At 43.7% G+C, this 21,463-nt stretch overlaps 1 protein-coding gene across 1 annotated transcript in view; it reads left to right on the top strand.

Moving 5' to 3' along the window:
* The window catches only part of LOC131210814 (putative uncharacterized protein DDB_G0286901), a 40,254-nt gene extending 26,934 nt beyond the window's left edge, over positions 1–13,320 (top strand). The window contains exons 2-4 of the mRNA XM_058204107.1: positions 6,366–6,503; positions 11,070–11,275; positions 13,173–13,320. Coding sequence (XP_058060090.1) covers positions 6,366–6,503; positions 11,070–11,275; positions 13,173–13,320 — 492 coding nt within the window. The remainder of the gene's footprint in view (positions 1–6,365; positions 6,504–11,069; positions 11,276–13,172) is intronic.
* Positions 13,321–21,463: the final 8,143 nt, after the last annotated feature.

The raw sequence follows: 21,463 nt of genomic DNA, 5'->3' as shown, positions 1-21,463 counted from the left end.
GAGTAAAATTGCTGGCGGGCGGGCGCAAATAAGTTTGGTTTTGAGGTTACTCTTCGTTCCTTCGGTAACATTTTTTTTCCATTTGCGAGATGAACGCGTGGAACGCGGCACCGCTCGTCAAAGTTCCTGCGCGCAGTGGGCACACTGAAATGAATCAGACATTTTTCATTCTGGGCTGGGGAAAACTTTTCCAATGAAGCAAATGGAAGCTGCCGGCAGGTTCTTTCTCCCGTGGCGTGCTGCTGTCTTGCGTGGTGGAAGACACGTGGCTAAATATAGAGATTCTTGTCCGAAAGGTTTCGTGATGGTAAAAAGAGCTGATAAAGTCAAATTCTAAGAAGATTTGTGAAAAGTTTTTTAAACCCTTTCGGCAAGACGAGCATAAAAAACTTGACTCACACTTATCAGCTGCCCAAAGTCAACAATGTTTTGAGTTTCCACAGACGTAATGACACAGCCTTATCGCCACGGCACCAATCTACAGGCCTCGTGTACTTTTCTGCAAGCGATTCCATCACGTGACCCAACGCACCGAATAAAGCCATTTGGGAACGTGGAAATAATGCTCTCGGTTTTTTGCCGTTTACTGTTGCTTTGCGTTCGTGTTCGTGAGAAGCGCAAATTAGAAGCCTTATCCGTCTTATGCTGAGCGCGCGGAACACCTTTCGGGTGTCGCTTTAGAAGACAGAAAAAATGGCCAAGCGAACCCGCCCGTCTTTATGAGCCAGCCAGCCAGGACGATTGTTTCGCTTTTGAGGAAGTTTTTTTTCAGAAAATATTTTTATGACCGCAACTTTGTGCGGTCCCTTTTTGTGTCCCGGTGGCGTGCAGGTGACAAGTGGTATTTATGAATTTTAATTATAATCTACCTACCTTGGTAGACCCAACAATGGCGTCGCCACCACGCGGGACTCACACAGTAAATCACGGTGCGCTTATGCAGCGACGCCAAAAAGTTGCAAAAAACCATGCGGCTGTAATGATATTGCATTTATGACAGTGAACGAGACGTGGATCCGGAACATCCTACAGACCGGTGGTTGCGTGTAGGTTTAGGTGCCACTCCGATCCGATCCGCTCGTGGTGGGTGTCATCAAATGTCAAAGGCGACGACAGCATGTGGCGACTCCCACGATTAATGTCGATTAATTGAAACTCATTTTCTCGATAGACGAAGTAAGACATCCGAAGAGTGGGTGCTTTGGAAGTGTTTTCGTTCGTTCGGTAAACAACACACGTTGAATAGATCCTGTTTGTGCCGTTGCTGTCGGTATCGGAACAAAAAACGAAAGGAAGAAGGTGAACATTATCCGTACCCTCGGGGGAGCATCAGCAACGAAAGCACTCGGCAACGTCGCCGTCGGTCGCTCAATGATCGATTAAGCTGCGTGAAGACGAAAGCGCCGGCCATATCCTGCCGTCCCACACAGACACGCGACACGCGAGTAATTTTCCCCACTAGTTTTGGGCTGAAAAAGGACGAAACAAAGCGGCGTGGTGGCGTAACGCACCGCACGACATCAATAAGCAATAAATCACGGCGTCTCCACGGCACCTCGAACGAACCACATTGGTCCACACGGCGTCGGCGACCTACTAGGTTGTTCATTAAATTCGTTTGAAATACACTTTATTATTCAGTATGGTCTCCCTGAACATCAATATACTTGTGCCAATGAGACTCCAATTCATAAATTCCATTCCTGCAGTGAAAAATTGGAAAATTGGCTATGACGTCATCATTTGATGAAAACGGTTTTCATGCACGATTAATTTATGTCTGAATACAGATGAAAGTCGCTAGGGGCCAAATCTGCTGAATACGGTGGATACTGCAACAATTCGAACTTTTGCCTTAAACAATTGACTTGAACAATTCGAATTCATGGATTTTTGCTTTTTCCAAAATGTTCTTATGATGATGCCCTGATGAAATAGGACGATTTTCTTCTTTAAAAAGGGTCTTTTTTCGCAAATTTTCACTTTCAGTAGGTCTGAAAGGTTACAACAATAATCAAAATTTATTGTTTTACCAGTTTGCAAGTAATCCAAAAACAAAATTTCATTCGCATCCCACAAAACTAATGGTAACATCTTTTTGGGCAATTTCTGGACGAACTCGTTTCGGAACCGAAGAAAACGCTTCACACCACTTCTTAGCTTCTTACTTTAATTCAGGATCATGGTGATAGAACCAAGTCTCATCCATAGTGATGATTCGGTAAAAAAATCAACTTCCTATCCTATCGAAAACGCTTTAAATGTTGTCGAGAAACTTGCATTCGAATGCGTTTTTGTTCCATTATTAACGAATGCAAACCATTGGGATGCATTTTGCAAACAGCATTCTGAAACCCAAAACTTCAGTCCAAATATTGGTTATACTGCTTATTGAGATGCCTATGACTTATACTAAGTTTCTTTAAGTGATTCAACGACTTTCCAATACAATATTCGGTATTTTTTTACGACTTCAGGCATTGTGTCTGTTTTTTGACGTTTTTGACATAGATCGTTTTTAAGGCTAGTACGACCACATTTAAACTCAGAAACATCCTTTTTAACCGCTAAATTAAAGGTGAGGACTCCTTATACACTTTTAACATTCGTTCATAACTTTCCTTTGCTTTTAAACATTTCAAAAATAAAAATTAAATCATTCCACGATACTTAATTTTTTCCATTGTAAAAAAATACTGTGACCTGTCGATACTAAATGGCTTGTTAAAAAAAATTATTGAAATAAAACTTCACATAGTGTAGAAAGTGTACAAATATAACAAAAAAAAGGGCTTGTAGCAGCGCTCTTTGGTATCGTGGCTCCGAATTTTATGAACAACCTAGTACATGGCGAGCGGGACACTAAAACCGGACACTCACCAGGATCTAGAGGTTTGCTGTTTGCTGCCGCTCCGAAGGCTCCGGCCGAACGGAAGCAGGTGGCAACAGTGTTTTGGTAGGCACGGGTGCGACCTGTGGACGCGCCCCCGTTTGCCATTGGCTATAAATCATTTTAATGTTTCAATTCGACCGCACCGAAGCTCCTCGGCATGTATCGATACACCCCGGTATCGAATCGAATGAGACAAAAACGGGGACTCCCACGCCACTGTAAACACCGACCACCGGGGAGTATGTCTCCTGCCCGGGTCCACGGAACAAGAAAGCCTCCGAGGGTCCTGGTGTTATTTTGATTTATTGCGGCGCCACGGCCCCGTTTGCCGTGACTCGGAGACTTTCTTCGGTGATGCTCTCCGGTAAGAGATGTGCTTGGCGCAATAATTCATTGCGCAGCCTTCCGGCGGGAGGCAGGCAAATTATTGGATGCTTACTGCTGGGCCCCGGACACTCATCGGGACCGGGCCAAATTGGTGGATCGCATATTAAGTATGTTTCGGCAATGTTCTTCGAATCGCCTAGCGCCATCTTTGCGGTAGAATCTTATGTACGCTCGGCGCCTTTTATGCTCCGTTCGTAGGGGAGGGTGGCCACGATCCCAGTACCACCATCGTTTGGCCCCCATCATGGTCCAGTGAATTTTTCATCGATTCACGGTCGAACGCAAACCGGCAATCGCCCGGCTGCCCGGTGCGTCTTTCAATAATCGATACGGGAGTTATGGGGCGGAAAATGTCTTGCTGATCCTGCAGATCGTTCGCCTTGCCTCGTCGCCGATTTTTTCCCACCGATAAGCATTGTGAATGGTTCTGTTTTTGTTTTCCCCGAAGAATGCTGCCAATGTTTTATATACGAAAAAGTTTTCTGGAGGTCGTCTCGTCGTCGTTTATGTTGATTTGCTGCTGTTGTTCATAAGAGCCGCCGGTGTGTGACCTTCGGAGTCGTTTCAGGACACGTGGCACATGTGCCCAGAGCGCCTGTCTGGCTGAGGCATTCTCGACAGGCATTAGATAATTTAATCAATTATACTACTGATAATTATGCTACTGATCTAAAAAGGAAAGGATGCCCGTAGACGACACCTCTTTCGTTGAAAAACATTCAAGTACACAATTAAGCTTTCGGGAAGCTTCGGGTTTCGTCATCAGTTCATTAATGGTACCTTCTCCATAATGGTCTGCATAAAAATGTGATTTCGCCCCAGGACATAGGCCCTTTTACAACTTCATTAGCATGTTCCACTCCGTTCGTACTTTCGAGAGTATTTTGAGGGAAGTGGCTTCGCGTTTCTGTCTCCGAGCGAAAGTTTACGCAATCTTCAAGATCGCCACGCGAAGGAAGCGAACAAAGTGCCCTCGGAGTTGGAGATTCTGCCCGGCAGGCATCAATTTAAAATGAGATTACCAAACCCGCGGACATGCCTCTTTGTATGGCCCGCAGTGCCACCGGGCAGTTTGTGACGCAAATTACGCAATCTTTCGCACACAATTCCATCGGCGTAATGGAAATGCGGGATGTGGTATCGGCCCGGGGGGCTAGGCGCAAAATGGTACCACTTACCAGTAGGAATGGCCTTGAGGTGATTGTGATGGGCGAAAGAATGTAGCTACCCGGAAAGGGACACTGAGCCAGTCAGGAAGTGGAAGCAGTCGGTTGCCTTATCCGCAAACTAGCAAGCAACAGTTTCAACTTGGGCGTTTCAGAAGAGTGCCGATTTTTTTTTTTGAAAATTGCTCTCCCTTGGGCTCGAAACCGAAGTGGGATGTCCGGACTCTCCGGACGTAGTAAAACCTACCGACAGACTACCGACATTCCTGAGTGCAAATCGGGAGTAGGACGATTGGTGGGGGCCCAATTTTGTTTGTCACTTTGTAGTGAAGTTGCAGTAATGCCGACCGACTCTCTGGTAGCAGCACAGTAATCATCGGCACGTGTCCTTGGGGACGGCCTCGGACTGGCAATAAACTTACTGTGAAGACGCGTCTTTGAAGCGTAAGTGGAAGGCCTTCTTGGAAAGCTTAAACTAAACCCACTCGCACCGACCATTGTGGGTCCCGCGGGATGCTCAGCCGACAATTTAGAAATATCAACGAAAAGGGCAACGGAAGGGCCCTGCAGTCATGTCATATTTCCAGACATGTTACGACTCAAAGGGCCAGCATCGCATCATTGAATGGAGCATCGTTGAAGGTTCGTGGAACGAGATCTGTTCCGGGTTTATCTAATGCAGCAGACACATGTCATGAAACTGCCATTTATTTGTCCGTTAATTGACGGTTTGCTTGAAGTTGCCGGGAAACTTCCTCTCACTCGTTGTGTGAGTAACTGAAATGTCTCCATTGAGTCCTTACACGATTGAAATTCGATGATTGCGGATTCGAAACATTACATTCCCGCTATCTGACGCCTGACGACAATATATTTGATCGTATTACAGAATTAAAATTTCTTTCAAACCAAGAAACTCTTACTCATTACTTTCGTCGCTAATGTCGTACCGCGTTTCGGCGCGTGACTCAAAACTAGGGCTTTATTATTTATGATGATTAAATGTAGCTGCTCCATCCGCCCCATTCCGAATGCAACTCGCGAAAGTTTTCCCTCCGTTTTTCCAGCTGCACTTGCACGGTCGCTTTCCAATTTATCTGATGTATGCCGAGAGGAGTTGTCGAGGATTTTGCTTCGTCGTCGGTCGAAAACAAGGCTCTTCCGACTGTGGCGAGTGCCTTCTGTAGTGTGGAGTGCAGTTTAGTTTTTTTCTCGGCTTGGCTTTATGCACACCGAACACTGATGGAAGGGTTGGGAAACGCTTTCTTTCCGTCACGGATGGGCCTGTCACGGTTGTAACGGTCCCGGGCGTGCATCTCACTCAATCCGACGATGTTCCGACCGACTTCGCTTCATTTTGCTTCGCGCTCCGTCATCATCACGACGACGAGAGATGACAGTCACGACAAGAAATGAATTGGATTGTTTGTATGTGTGCACGGAAGAAGGACGACTGGCACGGCACAGTCACTCTATTGCTTCAGAGTGCACCAGTTTGCTGACGTTGCATCAGGAACTCGGTTTGGTGCACTGCAGCTGACACTTTTGTGTCCGGCGTTAATTGAATTCTGCCACCGGTGCCATCGCAAACCGAAGGGTTTGATTGTTGTTGTGTCCTGTTCGGAAGCAACTTGAACGAGGGAAGCACATTAATGGGAGTCATTTTGGTTTCAGTGGTCGACACAATGGCCTCCAATAACGATTCGTTTCTTCGCTCTTTTGAAAGGTTTTTTATATCGTAAGACGTTTTAAAATTGATTTTTCAATGTTGGGCTTCTTTCATTTGTTGGGGGTTTGCTTTGTGGATTTATTTCCCTTAATTTGTTTCATTCTTGAGTAATTTTTCTTCAAAGTTCCAGGATACCGGCCGAATGAACAACTGCTAAACTTGTTGTGGGGTATCTCTTTTTCCATTCCAGGCGTCCACCTCGGAGCTGCTGAAGTGCTTAGGGATGTTCCTGCACGATCGGTGCCGCAAGCTGCGCGATTTCCAGGCCGGCGACGCTGTGATGTGGCTGAGGGCCGTTGACAGGAGCTTACTGCTGCAGGGCTGGCAGGTACGAATAACCAGAACGTCCTATGATGATGGGAACCGAAACCGAAGCAACTTCGGGCGACCAGATTACCCCTCAATACTTTCGCCCTTTGATCGACTTAACCACCTTTTCCACCACAATTCCCGCCTCAAATAATCTCGTGTCGGGTCCGGGACACCCGCCGAAACGGGTGTTTGATTTAATTTGCAGGACATCCTTCCGACGGGATCCGCCAGATGGGATACTTCCGTCGAACGCCTTGTTTTTTGTGGATGAGTAGTAGACTCGAACCTCGACCGATCGCCTCGTGGGAAAACTTCGTCGCTGTCCTGAGCTGCGAGCCGACGAGATGGGCCTCTGACAGGCGACCGCTTGATTAACGCCCCACGTAATCCACCGCCGGCTTTTCTTTCGCCACTTTCGAGCACGCCTGAGCCTTTGGCCAGAGCCGGCAGCTGCTCGGTGAAAAGTTTTGCACACTTTCCACTCCGACGTCCCACCCGACGCGATGCTGCCATTGAGTGCGGCGAGGAAGTTTTCATTACTTGAGCGAAAGTTTGAAGTGGAAACTTGGGTTGTGAAATAGCATAACAACAGATGCTTTTGGGGTTGCACGGCGCCGGAGCGAACGGGCGACATCATAAATCTACTAATGATCTAATTAATTACGGGTATTGTGTGGCACCACAAGCATTTCCCACCGGCCGGTAATGGGAGGAATGGGCTATTGAATAAGCTTGATTCGATTACTCGATGTCACGAGATTTCGACCGGTTTGCCATCGATTATGTTTTCCAATATTACACTTTGGTAACCAGTAAACCGGGCGATCCTCTGTGGAAAGGCCAAACAAGTTTGCCGAGCCCTGATTTTGCGCTATCGATCGAATAGTCCGTCTACACTTTGGAGAACGTCATCGATAGTTTTAAAATATTTTCCGATATTCAAAATCCAAAACATTAACATTGTTGGTTCTAAAATCAACTCTCACGTAATGACAAAGATTAACAGAAATTCTAGAAATTGCTACCGTAAATTTGAAACGAAATCAAGTAATTACAATAATCATTGAAAGTAATTTTAGCTGAGAAATTAGGTTTTATATCGCAAGTTACAGTTACGGAGCAGAACTACCCTGACAGGAGAACGAGAAAGAATTCGCCATTCGACGAAGCCGAATGGCCCAATAGATAAATCATCTACAACGAGCATCCTCTTCCTATAAATATCATCATGGTTTTGTAATTAAGCTGGTAAAGTAGTCCATAGTCAGTGTAGTCAGCTCAGTCTGTCCGCGTCATGAAATTTGCGTACCTCACACTATCAAACGGGCATTAGAAGAACCATGACCTGTATAACCCGCTACCGTCGTCAGTCGCACCAATCTAGGTTAAGCACGCCGCGGTGGCTGGGTCAACCCAATTAAATGTTTTTGGTTGACCTCCTCTAAAACATTAACTAGCCATACGGAACTTAGCTAAAATGCTAGTGCGCCTGTCCTTAAAATGAGGCCTGCTGACACCCCGGGATTTCAGCCGGTGACCTGTCAAATGGTGCCACCGTTGCGAGGCACGTGGTGACAAAAATCGGTCATTCGTTAGACACAAAAAAGGACACCCGCAGGGTGGGGCACCAAAGCTGAATTGCGAGAAGAAAAATCACAACCCACCCCGTCGATGACGACGGTCATTAAACGATGATCGTGACGACGCGACGCGGACATAGCTATGAATGTCCGTTTTGGCTCACTTTCGGCGCCACTGTCCTGCAAAGCAAAAACTTTCCAAGCTTCATGGTCGCTCCCGTTTTACGATTGGCCCCGGTGCGCGGGTTTACTACAAAAAACGGTCGGCGAGGCCAGAGAGGCCTGACAACAACGTCATAAAGAAAAGGCCCCCATTCTCGTTCAATGGTTAATTTAGCGGAGAACCTCGGGATTTCAACGGCTAGTGTGCAAAAACCCCTTTTGCAAATTTAATGAGCATTTTTGGACTAAACTCTACCACAAAACCTACTTTTCCCGGACTTTTTCCCGGACCGTTTTGAATCCTGCGATGCTTTGTTCGACCGGTTACGTAAGGCTTTACCATTATTCAAGCTGCTGAGTCGGTCGAGGTTAAAATACTGCCCAAAAAAGGTTAGAAGTTTGCGTCTTGCGTCACAACTTAATCCTTAGCTTTTGCCATAAAACGCCTTTTCAAAGATTTGATGGCAGTTTTGCTGCGGATAGTTGGCAAAAACCGAACGAAAAGAAGACAATTTATACACATGCGAATCTTATTTCCGTTCAGAATGTCACACTATAGTCAAGTTTCCGCGCGGAAAACAAAACATGATGTGTCAAACTGACAAGGCATGATAAAGAAACCGCTACATTACGAAAAACATGACCAACTTTCTTTTTTTGTTTGGGTTAGCCAACAGAACGCTCCAAACTGGAACACTTATTGCTGGGTGGCGCAGTATCTTGTGTCCCCATGGTGTCCGGGTATGGGTCTGGCTCTACAAAGAGTGTGTCCAATATTTATACGCTCGACAAGCTTGATTTATGTCGATAATGTTTGGAAAATTGTTTCGCCTCCTCTCTTCGCGACCTAACGATTCGATTCTGCACGTTTGCTAGTGCTAGTCTGCCCCTTTCCGTTGTCGCCTGCTGATGATAGGTGGTGCCTATCGATGCTGGCCTCATGTAACCAACCTTGGTGGGCCAGAGTGCATCACTGGAGCCCAACCTTGATACTGGGTGTGATTAATGCATTTCCATTGGCCGGCGGCCAACGAAGGTGAACTAAGAACTGCTCGAACATGGTAGAGCATAAATTTTCACCGCGGACCTCGGAACAACAAACAAAGAGAATCACAAAGAAGTTCTATGACGCCCAATTGTACCCATTCGTTCTGGAACTGGTACGAGGAAAGGATTATGCAACAAAGTTTTCCTGTCGATGGCAGGAAAAGCTCTTTGAATGAAATCCTTCCCCGAAAACAATTCATAATCTCAGCTTAATGAATTTGCAATAATTTTCACTTTCGAAGTGGAAAATGAACACGCCGCTTGGTAGCCGTTTTTGAACACAAACATCTAGATATGAATAAAGTTTCAATGCAAGTTTTTTCCAACAGAATCTTACTCCTAGCGCATACATCTGGAATAGATGTAAACTAGTGTAAAGAAAATGGAATGAAATAATATTTCTGAACTAACAAACAGACTCTTCGATGAATCTCTCGCTCGAGGCCCTATCGTGATATTCATATAGAGCAGAGAGCATTGGAAATCACCATAAATTAACACAAAAAGCGAATCATTAAAAAAAGGTTTCCTTCAACTTCTTTATCCGACTATTGTCGTGATTCGAAAAATGTATCACAATATATTATTAAATCAAAAACCAAAACAATATAATAGATCATCAACCGGTCCGTCGTTTTGTTAGGGTCACTCACTTTAAATGCTCTGTTTTTGTGGAATATAGTTACAGTTTCAAATCGATTCCAGTTTTAAGATGTGGATCAGAATCTAACTTTTATAACACTAACCATAGTGGACCAAACACTTTGGTCAAATGGTCCCAGCATAGGCAGTTTTAGCCACCTAGCGAACCAGGATCAAGTGCGATAGACTCGTCAAACTCACCTGGCTTCCGGATACTCTACGACGTAAAAAAGAGTTCCACCGACGTCTGAAGTGTGTCGCTCGACTGATGAGCGAATAATTCCAACGAACACATGAGCGCATTTGCATGTTCGTGGAAATGGCCGAATGGAATACCTTATCGCTGACCATGGCGGCAACCATCACCATCTGAACCATGGTTTGTTTGCGGATGGCCATTTACGAACCGATAGCACCGGCCCCCAGGAGATGGTGGTTTGTGAAAAATGGAACTGAAACCGTCTGTGAAACAGCTCCACGACCTAAATCCGATTTTTAAGCATGAATAAATTACAGTATCGGTCGGAAAACGAATGGTTTTGGTCTGCAATCTAACTTCTTTCTCCCAACCAGAAATCGCCACGGTGTGCTTCTCCAACACCGTCGGTGATGGGGATCAGTGAGCCAATAAATAGACTGTAGTGGTTTGCGTAGAACTACTATCCTACTAGTCTCGGGAGATTATAGTCTCTGAGAGCTATTGATTATCTAAGATAGTAGTAAAGTGAGAACTACTGATGCCAATAACCACAGTTGGTCGTTTCAAGTTAACGACTGTTTAATGCGAACAACAATGCTCAAGAAGGTTCCATGTACTAAGAAGATTTATAGGATTTATTACAGTACTCTAAATCCAACAGCAAATGTGTTCATTATTATCACAATACTTCGGTAAAAAATTTAAAACCCAGCGAAAAAACTGTATCGAAAATAGTGCCCTCCGTCGATTTCCATCCTCGGCTCGGAACATTCAGTCGCTCCGGGGATCCCCAAACTAATCCCTGCCTCCCATTTTATGCTCGCGCCTTATCGTTCCTAAAACAGAAAACCACTGCATTGGCCAGCTGACGCGCAGCCGGCTACCGGGAGTTTCGAGCGTTCCGAATCAATTAATTTATGCACCGTTTCCCCTCTCTGCCGTTTTTCCGCAGGATGTTGCCTTCATCAACCCGGCCAACGTGGTGTTCGTGTACATGCTCGTCCGCGAGCTGGTCGACGGCGAGGAGACGAAGGAGGCGGAACTGCAGGCCGCCGTCCTAACCTGCCTGTACCTTTCCTACTCGTACATGGGAAATGAAATTAGCTACCCACTGAAACCGTTCCTAGTGGAGGACTCGAAGGACAAGTTCTGGGACAGGTAAGTACCACCGCCAGGGCGGCGTCGGGTGGGGGGGACTGTTGGTGAAAAGGTAAACACATTGCCTCGCTTGGATCGGCAATTAATCATAAAAGCATAATGCCGAAAGGATCAGCGTGGTCAGTCACTTGATGCTGCTCCGCAGCTACGAGACCAGAATAATGGAAAATGGAAAATATGTTGCCGGCTTGAATCAACGCGCGAAAGGCATGCGCCAAATGGGGCCGTTAGTTAGGTGGAGTGTGTGGGTGTGTGGCAACAAACACACACTTGTTTTGTAGGAAAACAGGGATTTGTGGCCCGAAACATGAATCTTGAGTTTTCTAACCTAACCTGTATCTGGCTGGCTATGTCCGCGCGATAATTTATTGCTCCCGTCTACCGAAAGTATTTTGTTCTAAGAGACTTTCGTTTGCCTGTTTATTTCTCTTCTGGCCATGTTCAACCACCCGAACCGATGTTCTTCAGATAAGGAGGAGTTTACGATAAAAAATGGGCAATACTTTATTAAAACATATCTTGAAAAGTTACTTCTGGATTTCCGGTGCTACGAATTGTGTTATTCATTTGTTGACAAATCGTATCGAAAGATTTAAAAGTACATAATCTCCATTGCATGAGTTAGATAAGTTAGATGAAGGAAATACTGCAATACGTACCATTGTACCGTTGTGAAAAATGCTGAAGTCTAGTCAACAGTATCCGGAACAGACATCGTATCCATCACAATATTCGTGACATGTGAAGTGAGGTTTTCACGTTACGGAAACATCAATCATAGTTATTTTTCTTTTTTAATTATGATCTATATTGAGTAATTTAACTTCGAAGTTGTGAAACCGAAACTTTTGAGCAAAAACGTCAAGCCCTATTTCCACAAGGACCCTTTTGTGCCAGGAGTCCTTTTTGTCGACGGACGAATTGATACGGATCCAACGTAAAAAACTCGAAAAATCGTATTGGACCATAAATATTTGTTCGATTGGTCGTTGTTGTTTATAGAAATGTTTTCGCACTTCTAATTCAATTGAAGGTTTTCTGTTTTTTTGTACAAAACCCTATCGTCTACAGTGCAGAGCATCTGAAAACGATAGTTTGTCTTAAATAAAATTAATTACGTGTCCGCCATTTTTCCATATTTGCGTGTGAGTGCACTGTTTCAGTGTAATGGGACTCGCACGGTCATGGCGCGCACTGCGGGGCGCTGATGGATTTATAAGCGACAGCTAGCGAATTTATTTCCGCCACGTTTGAATCCCAGTTCCTGAACGCACCCCGGCAGCCTCCATGCTGGGGCATGGCAGCTGAAGCTCTCGGGCTTGATTTATGTTAAAAACCAGACAATTGCTCTTCAAATAACAGGCACCGTAGATCATTGCTACACTGCGTGCTTGTTTCAGCGCTCCAACCGGAGATTGTTGCATAAGTTCCGTTTCGAAGAAGCTTTTGACCCTGGGCCGTCATGGACTGTACCACATCAAGTACACTTCTCCAAAACAGGGTAGCCGGTTAGATGATTTTTTGGCCCTTTTTCCCTGTTCGCAGGATGTGTATCCATACCGACAAAGGATAAGAGAGTCCGGGAAAAACGATGGCTTCCGGTTGGCAAACAAGATGGCGAAGACGTTTCGGAACAAAGGAATAGCAATTGAATTACATCGATAAATAATTCATTCCTTCTCGGGTATTGGCCAGACAGAGTTTCTACCCACACCGGACGGGGGATACGTACCTTGGGCGTACCGACCACTTAAATCGACATCCTAATCGAATCACGACTACCAACCAACACAGCGTACAATGGCCTTTTCGCTTACTTCTCCTCTCGAGCCCTTACGAATAGTCGGGATGAGATTCTTAACTGAACCTTTTTCTCCACCGGTGCTCCTTTCCGCAGATGTTTGCTGATCGTGAACCGACTGTCCTCGAACATGCTGCGCATCAACGCCGAGCCGGGTTTCTTCACCGAGATCTTCACCGAGCTGAAGGCTTGCGGCATGAACACGAACAACCCGGCCGGCAACATGCCGTGCGGTGCGGCTTGACGTACCCGCCATCCACGCGAGGTCGTCGTTCGGCTGTCGATTGCCGGACAGCAGCAAAAGTACCAGCACCAGACGAGCACTCTGCAGGAGCTGACCAGCGTCGTCTGATCGATCGAATCACTCTACATCGACGCCAGCGCCAGCTAGTGGTAGAATGCAGTTTCGAAACTCGCTCTACGGCTGAGTCCGCTTGTGCCAGCAGCAAGCAGACTGCAGGAGACCACAATGTCCTTCACGATTCTCACGACAAATATTAAAGAGTAACAAAACCGGAAGATGAAGGACCGATTTCACGTAGCACATGTTGGAAGAATGGCAAGACGGGCTTCTGTTTGGAACAGGTTTTAAACGGCTTGCTGGCGATTGCGCTGGACAGCAATCCCAAGCTAACGTAAACAGATTCATTTCAAACCAGGTACACTTTTCTCACTAGAATTCATTGTAGCTATTATTTCACGCTGGTTATAGTAATGATTATACGTGGCCATGAATTCAATTAAGAGATGAGCTTCGAAGTACGAAAGAATCGTTCCAATGATTTACGTTGGTGTTCGTCGATAATATTCCATTTTGAAAAAAGAAGAAGAAGAAATGACCCAGGACAAGAGCGTGTCGGTCTAGATATTGTGAGTAAAAACAATTGTCAACCTTTTCTTGTTGCTTGAATAATCTGTCGAAAGTGAAATGGAAAATCCTTTCCCTCCACCACTTCTGTTCCATCTTTAATTATTTTCTGTTACGATAAAAAATCGAATAGTTGTCGAAGCATAAGGTACTTCGCGTAGGAAGGTACTTAAAAAAGGTTCTAAATCGAGTTTATAAAATGAAAAGAGCTACAAGGTTAAAATAATACCCTCTAGTAATGACCTACCAACCATGGTCAGTGGTTCGAGGCGTTGGTAAGAAGCATACGACTATACATCGAAAGCGAACGATGCAAGGTTAAAGTGAAGGACCACCGATCCCCAATAGCTTACTGGTTGCGTACGGGAAATGCGCGAAAAGAACGATGAGATCCGGTAGTAGATTAGTGACCAGCGATCTGCAACCAAACATAACAAGGTACACATTTGGTGGTATCAATAAACAAATGGAAATCTTTCACCCGATGCACGACCTCCATTCGACATGATAAATGTCACTAACGCAAGCCGCCATTGCTCCGGTGAACGAGCGATGGCATCGAGGAACACTAACCACTTACCTAGCCACGACGAGGAAGAAGTCGTTCTTTCGGTAGCCATAAATAACCATAAAAGAAACTGGACGGAACACACTGCCCCTGGACGAGAAGCGGAAAAGCATTTTGACAAAACAAAGGACGATGAGTTTATAAAAATGGCGTCCAAATTGGATCCCCCGTCAAGCAGCATGGCGAAGGTAGACATTACCAAAGACAAGGATCACATTGAATCGGTCGTCCAGGTTTTGGAAGCGTGTAGTGGTGGTCGCCCTTAATACTCAACAAAGATGGACACTAATGTACGTTGCGGAAACGGTGTGATCACTTTTGTTTGACAAAAAACTTTGATTGTCTGGTAGACCTCAGCCGGTCGACCACAGTTTCCAGCCCATTTGCGAGATCTCAAGGATCTTATTTCATTCGGAGGTTTTCTTATTCAACCCCACCATCTTCTGCAACGATCAAACCTTTGTTCAACTTTTTTTTCTTAGTATGTAAGTGAATGTTAATGTTTTACGATAATGATCGCACGAGAGACGCATTCCAGCGAACAAACAACGTAGTGTGATAGTGAGCAGAAGGAGGAACAGTGTAAGCGAAGTGATAAAGAGAGGTGAATCTCGTTCCCCAAAGGACTCAGTTGCTATATCGTAACGAAACAAGTATGGGTTAGAAGGACATAGGAAGGGCAATTTGTATATACAGAAAGAAACTGTTTTATTTAACAAAACGGATCCTAAATGTGATTTACGTTGAGGTGTTTTTGTTCCCCGTACTTTCGATAAAACATTAATGATTCACTAGTTCTTTTCTACACCCTCTCGGACGTTAGGTATTTGTTTTCTGAACTTTTTGCTCACACGCTTCATAAGAGATTTATTTTACATATCAGAATTTTTGAATTCTAAATTATTCGAGTTTCTTAGTGTGCTAGTTCGTGCTTTTGCTTAATTACATTAATTATACACATCTACAATACGTTTAGTGCATAGTTTTGGCAATATGGACAGCATATCTCGGTTTCCTCGATTTTTGTTTTATTATAGTTTCTATAATATGGTATTTGTCTCATGTTATCATATCTAAGTAATTTGTTTGTTCATCTTCGAACATCATTACGTTCCTTAGTCCGCTTTGCTGACTATGAATCTTGAAGTCGTATTTTATTGATGTAAGGTTTCGTACACGAAAAAAGGTATTTTGCAGAGATCTCACAACGATGCACCGTTTTTACGAGAATCTGCTTGATTCGAAGATTTTCGCCCTTTAACAGCATGCAAAAACAGAAAAATCCATTCTAGTCCAATAGTGTCTAAGTTTCTTTTCTGTGTTTAAAAAAAACGGGCGTGGACCGAAGCTTCAGAAAGTCTGTAAATAGAAGAAAGCCCGAAAAACCATGCAGAAGCGTATGCGAAAAGAACCGGAACATTCCGCAACTTTAAACAGAAAGTTCAAAGCAAAGTTCGAAGCATTTGCGATGCCGCGTAGCCTAGTAAGATGTGAGTCACACATATTCCATCCAGTTTACTTTCCAGAAAAGTTTCATAATTATTTCGTTTCTAAGTTTACTAACTATGTTAAGTGAAGTATCGGTAATCTGCTGTGGTGTGGCGGAAAGTGTTATGTCTTACGAAAAGACAAAAGGAAAAGAAAATAGATAATGAACAGTCTGTTTGTGTCCTAGAGCTAAACACTAGATAAGTAATTTATTTGTTTTTAACATCACCATCCTACTCGATTGAGTAGATCCGTCTCCGTTCCGTTCAACTTCGTTTTACTGACGCTTACTTTATGCATATCTTTCCCTACGATTCTCCGTTTTCGACACTCGGATGTGCGTCAGGGCTGATGAAGTGAAGAAAAAATGAAACACATCAGTCCCAGAGCCTGATTGAAGATAGAGGAATCATACTAGCATTAGAGTTGTTCATGAGGTCAAAAAAAGGGTCTGCGTGGTGGCAGAAGAGGCATTCGAACCCAGTATGGTGGATAAGGTTGGCCGGATGATGTGCAATTAGTTCAGATAGAGTTAGCTGAAATATCGAGCCCCCGTTCGCACGACGGCAGACTTGTGGGTAGGCTAAAGTGGAACGATCCTGTGGAAGCTCAAACGTGTGCAATAGAATTTAATCGAAAACGGATGTTTCAAAACTGGAATCGTATGTAAGAAGACATGGTTGTTTCATAATATTGAATATGGTGCATTACAGAACCACACGGAACCAATCTAAAATATTCTTCCAAATTAAACTGCGAAGCTAACGAATTCCTCAATAACGACGTCGTTCTATCCGGTAGATTGATACAGGATATCTGAAGAAAGTTTCTGCAGTAGACCTTGTAAAACGGTACCGGTATGCGTGTTTGAATAAAATTGGGGACGGGTAAACTAAGAATCTCTAGGAGCCACTACGTAAAGTAAGAAACAAATCTTTAAAAACCCAACAAAACACACGAGAACCCTTAACGAAGTAATGCAAATGTACGATTAGAAACTGGATATTATGGATAAAATGTTGAATGTTGAATTAAATTGATAACCCTTTAGTGAAAATGAGCAAAACGAGGACAAACAAACTAAAACAAACTACGCAAATGCGCACCAACAATAAGACAGGAAGATGGGCATGATGGAGCAACATCAACGGTGTCAGAAGAGCTGAAAGCAACAGCAAAGGGGAAAGCAAAAAGAGTTTCAACGTTCTAGACACACTCACGGCAAAGTCCAACATTTTTGTGTCTACCGCAAAGATATGACTTTACAAGAAGTGAAAGACTACACACCTAACAAATGAGAGACCAAAACTAGCTGAAGCAGGAAAGCAAAAGGTGGTTTCGTAAATCGAAGTTCTATGTTGCCATCCTGTGAAATTAGATCGTACGATTGGAAGTTTTTCGACAACGTTTTGACATGATTCGTTTGTCCTGTTTACTTGTTTCATAGCTTCCACACGTGAATTACTCATTGAACCGAGGAACCCCAAATAGATGTTGAAACTCGAGAAAACATTGCATTAATTAACATGATCTCAAATGATGGCGCCCTTTTTCACGGTTTGCATGTTGATTCGCTCCTCTAGCTGGCTCATCCCCAATTCTCGTCTTTCTTCAGGTTAATTTTCGAACGACGATTACAAATCAAACCCAATATAAGTTGCCATGTCGGAAGATCCTTTACGAGAGAGCACAGCGCCCAAACCGATGCGACTCCTATTGAAGGATAAGGCTCGAAACCTGTCGAACTGGGAGGGGACGAAAGCTGTTCACAACATTCTAGAAATAAAAGTTTAGCATGTTGATATAAAAAACCAAAAAGGAAGAAAAAGTTAGAAAAAATACTACAAAGTTGAGAGCAAATCGAAGCATGATGCATACAACTAAAGATTTACTTCGCAAAAGACAGCGTGTAAGAAACACATAGTAACCAGAGCAGAACACGTGAAAAGTAATTCTCACACCGGCCATCGGTAACGGGTAACGGCGTTGGAAAGGGCAAACGAGCGATGCAAGTGGTGTAAAAGTTTGAGTAAATTGAGGAAAAAATACGACAAATTATAATTTTTTAAGTAGAGAAAATAAACCAAATGAAAACGTTCATAAAAACAGAAACCATCGTTTGAAAACTTATTTCGTCTGTGCTTTAAGAGAAAATCCAGAGTTGAAGACTACTTTATTTCCGTTTGACATTTTTGACGCACTCAACAATAATAACTTCAACACTCTTTGGTTTGAACTATTTATTTAACATAACTTAATTTTTGTAATATCACATCTTTCGTTGTTATTTACTTTCGTCGATTTCGCTTTCAGAGCCTGTCTCGTTTCGTTGAGTTTGAATGACAGTTGGCTGTCAAATCACTGTGCTCGTTCCCGAGGTTCTCTCCAACGGTCGTAGCTGTCAAATTCGTGCAAGATTCGAACAACTGAATCAACTGGGAGAAGCGTGAAAAGAAGATTTGCCATTGCGTGTTTTGTACCCGTTTTCCACGGACGATTCGCGCGTTCCGCGCGAGAATGTGACGCACACGACGACGGCTTTTGTGGTGTGGTCCTTCGGTTCGAGGCGAAAATAGCTCCTTACTCCTCTCCTTGAGATGCTGACTGTGAGTGGTGAGCAATGCCCCGTTTATTTTTCTTTGTAATGCACAAAGTTGGTGACTAAAAGCCTCCGTAGCGCAGCGGAGTTAAAAAGTAAAGTGCCCTCGCCAGCGCGCGGTGTGCCTCTCTTTTTGGGGAGAAAAGAGAGAAAAATTGGCTCAGGGTTGCGAAATTGGTTTGTTTTCGTTTGTGGTCGAGGCTCCAAAAAGGGCATTTTTCGTCAGTTTGGTGTGCTGCAAACAGTTTCCCATGATTGGTGTGCATGTGTGATTACGCGCACGGTACGAGAGTGAGAAAATGGTCCCCAAACCCATTATGTGATCCAATACTGTCCGGCATGGCTCGTCCTCGCTGAACAATTGTTTCTCTTGCTTGCTTTTGGCAATGAAATTTGCGGAGTTTGGGTTTTCATTTCCGTTAATCTAGTCGTCTTCCGTGCTAGGCAGGTGAGACTCAATCGCGTTGTGCAATCAACATCGGAGTTTCTTCGTTTATTGTTCTGCATCCTGCTTAAAAGGAAAGTGTTCAATGAAGCAATTTTCGGCAGCAGCGAAAACACAGATCAATTGTTATCAAAGTGTGTGACAAAAAAAGTGACAAAAAGTGAGAGAGCAAGAGCGAGAGAGCGAGAGAGTGAGATCAAACGTCAAAACGAATATCGTCATATGGGTATGGGTGTGTTGTGATCGATCTCGTGTAGTGCAATTTTTCGTGATTTTTTGTGAATTCAATTTGGCCTGTCGTGTTTCACCAAACACCAAACGTAAAGACGAGCCCAGGAAGCGACGAGTGGAACCAAATAATAAAGAGGAATGTAACTAGCCGTGTGTGGAGCCTGTGCTAAATCGAAAAGGTAATAAAATGGTAGAATTCGTCTCTACTGCGAGTTTGTTTGCAAAATGAAAACCAATAGTTATCGTCCAAACCACGATCCATCTTCGGTTTCGACAGCGAAAAAGTGAAGGGTGCAACAGTAATCAAAACGACACGTGGAAAACCCCTGCTGTGGTTATTGGATTTTCTTTGGCCAAAAGAAAATAGAAGCACAACACACATACACAAGCGCAGAGAAGGGATACCCCGAAGGATAACGCTCCGTCAGCTGTGTGCGCCAGTGACCGAGTGAGCAATGAGCGAGTTCGGCTCTCCCCTTTGGGCACGGAAAAATGCGTTAGCCGTGACACAGTTAATCTCGACAAGGAGCTAAACTTGTTTTGCGTATCAAGAAGAGAAGGAAGAAGGTGTTGGAAAAGGTAAATCAAGTGCCCAACATATGATTGCTGATGATACTTTTAACCGCAAAATGGTTGGTTTTGTTTTTCGCCTCACTGTTCGTCGCTCTCGCTGAGCTCACCACGATTATGTCATCGGCTTTGCTTGTGTGCGAAGCTCAGATACGACTCGATCCTCAATATAATGCACTGAAACCAGCAAGCAACCAACCAGGTGCAACGAAACTGCAGCAAAGTTTTGATAATTTTAAATTATTTTCTACAAAAGCGACCGTCACACTAAAATATGCACTACCAACTCAGGTCTCCCAACCCGACGATGAAACATCTGTACAATAGGATTAGTCCACATGAACTCCTCTTTTACTGCTAAATATGACGCGATTAAACTGTCGACACCGGCGACCCTAACCTTGAAAGTGGTGATGATGAGTTTTTTGGCGCTTCCTTTCACGTCGTACAAATTGCGGCCGCACAATGGCCAAACAGTCCCGTGGTCCGGAAAACCGGTAGCGATTGCTTCGTGGTTGCCTGCTTCAGGTTAATTCATGAGCCTAGACAAAATGCGTTTCTAGAAGCCAGAAAAAGCAATCCTCCAAAACTGGAGCTGTAAATAAAGTGAAGAACGTTAGTAAGAAGGTAAAACAGCATGTTTTATTCTTACCAGAAGCACGTTCGTTGCAGAAACATTATTCAACTGCTAAATGTTGTTTGGTTTCGAGTGATGAGACCATGAAACACTCGCAAGTATTATTGCTGGTAGGCTCAAGAAAGCATTAAATATTGCAATATAATATTATAATATTTATTGTAAAAACACAGTAAGGAATGGAGTTTTCATTCACTTTGTTTTTTTCAAATAAATTTACCGATGCGATGTGGTTAATGATAAATTTATGATGTACGACATTTATCATTTGGTCAACATTTTCAGATGCTTAAAAGGGTACTTAAAACCAAAAACCTAAAACTGTTAGATGCCGAATGACGGTAGCTGTCCATCACACATTCAAAAATTGTGACATTCAGTGAGTAATGTGATCTATTGTAAAACTTGATAGACGAATTATCCTTCTTAAAGGATTTGAGACTGCAGGGATACTGCAGGACTGCAATAAGGAATCTGAAACGTAAGGCAACGTCTCGTCCTGGCTTTCGCGTTTCGTGTATGCTGTTTGGTTTGACGTGATTTCATTCCCACTCGCTAGGGTTATAATAATACAATATATAGGGAAGCAAAAGAAATCTCAGCAATAGCAGCAGCATCTAGTATCAGCATCTTAACAACAACGATCACGTTATCAACAACAGCAGGAAAATCATCAACAGCAACGGAACTAAAGTATGTTTGTACCGATTAGTTTCGGTAGTCGACGGTTTAAAAAAGTTTTCGGTTTCAATCCCTGACAGTGCATAAACTTTAAGTTGGTGCTTATTATGGTTCTGTCCGTTTTAATAATAATAAAAAAACAAGATGGCAACAAGATTATTTTTAATTTCACATGAAAGGTGTTACCTTATTTAGCGTGTGTAAAAACTTGTTTATTTATATTAACAATCAATTTCTTGCTTATACACCTTAAGCTATCTGGCAATCTGATAATTTAAAGACGATTTATGGAAAATTGTT

This window comes from Anopheles bellator, chromosome 2 (assembly GCF_943735745.2).
Source record: "Anopheles bellator chromosome 2, idAnoBellAS_SP24_06.2, whole genome shotgun sequence".
In the NCBI taxonomy this organism is placed as follows: domain Eukaryota; kingdom Metazoa; phylum Arthropoda; class Insecta; order Diptera; family Culicidae; genus Anopheles; species Anopheles bellator.
Note: the sequence above shows the minus strand (reverse complement) of the source record. Positions and strands in the feature narration are given on the sequence as shown.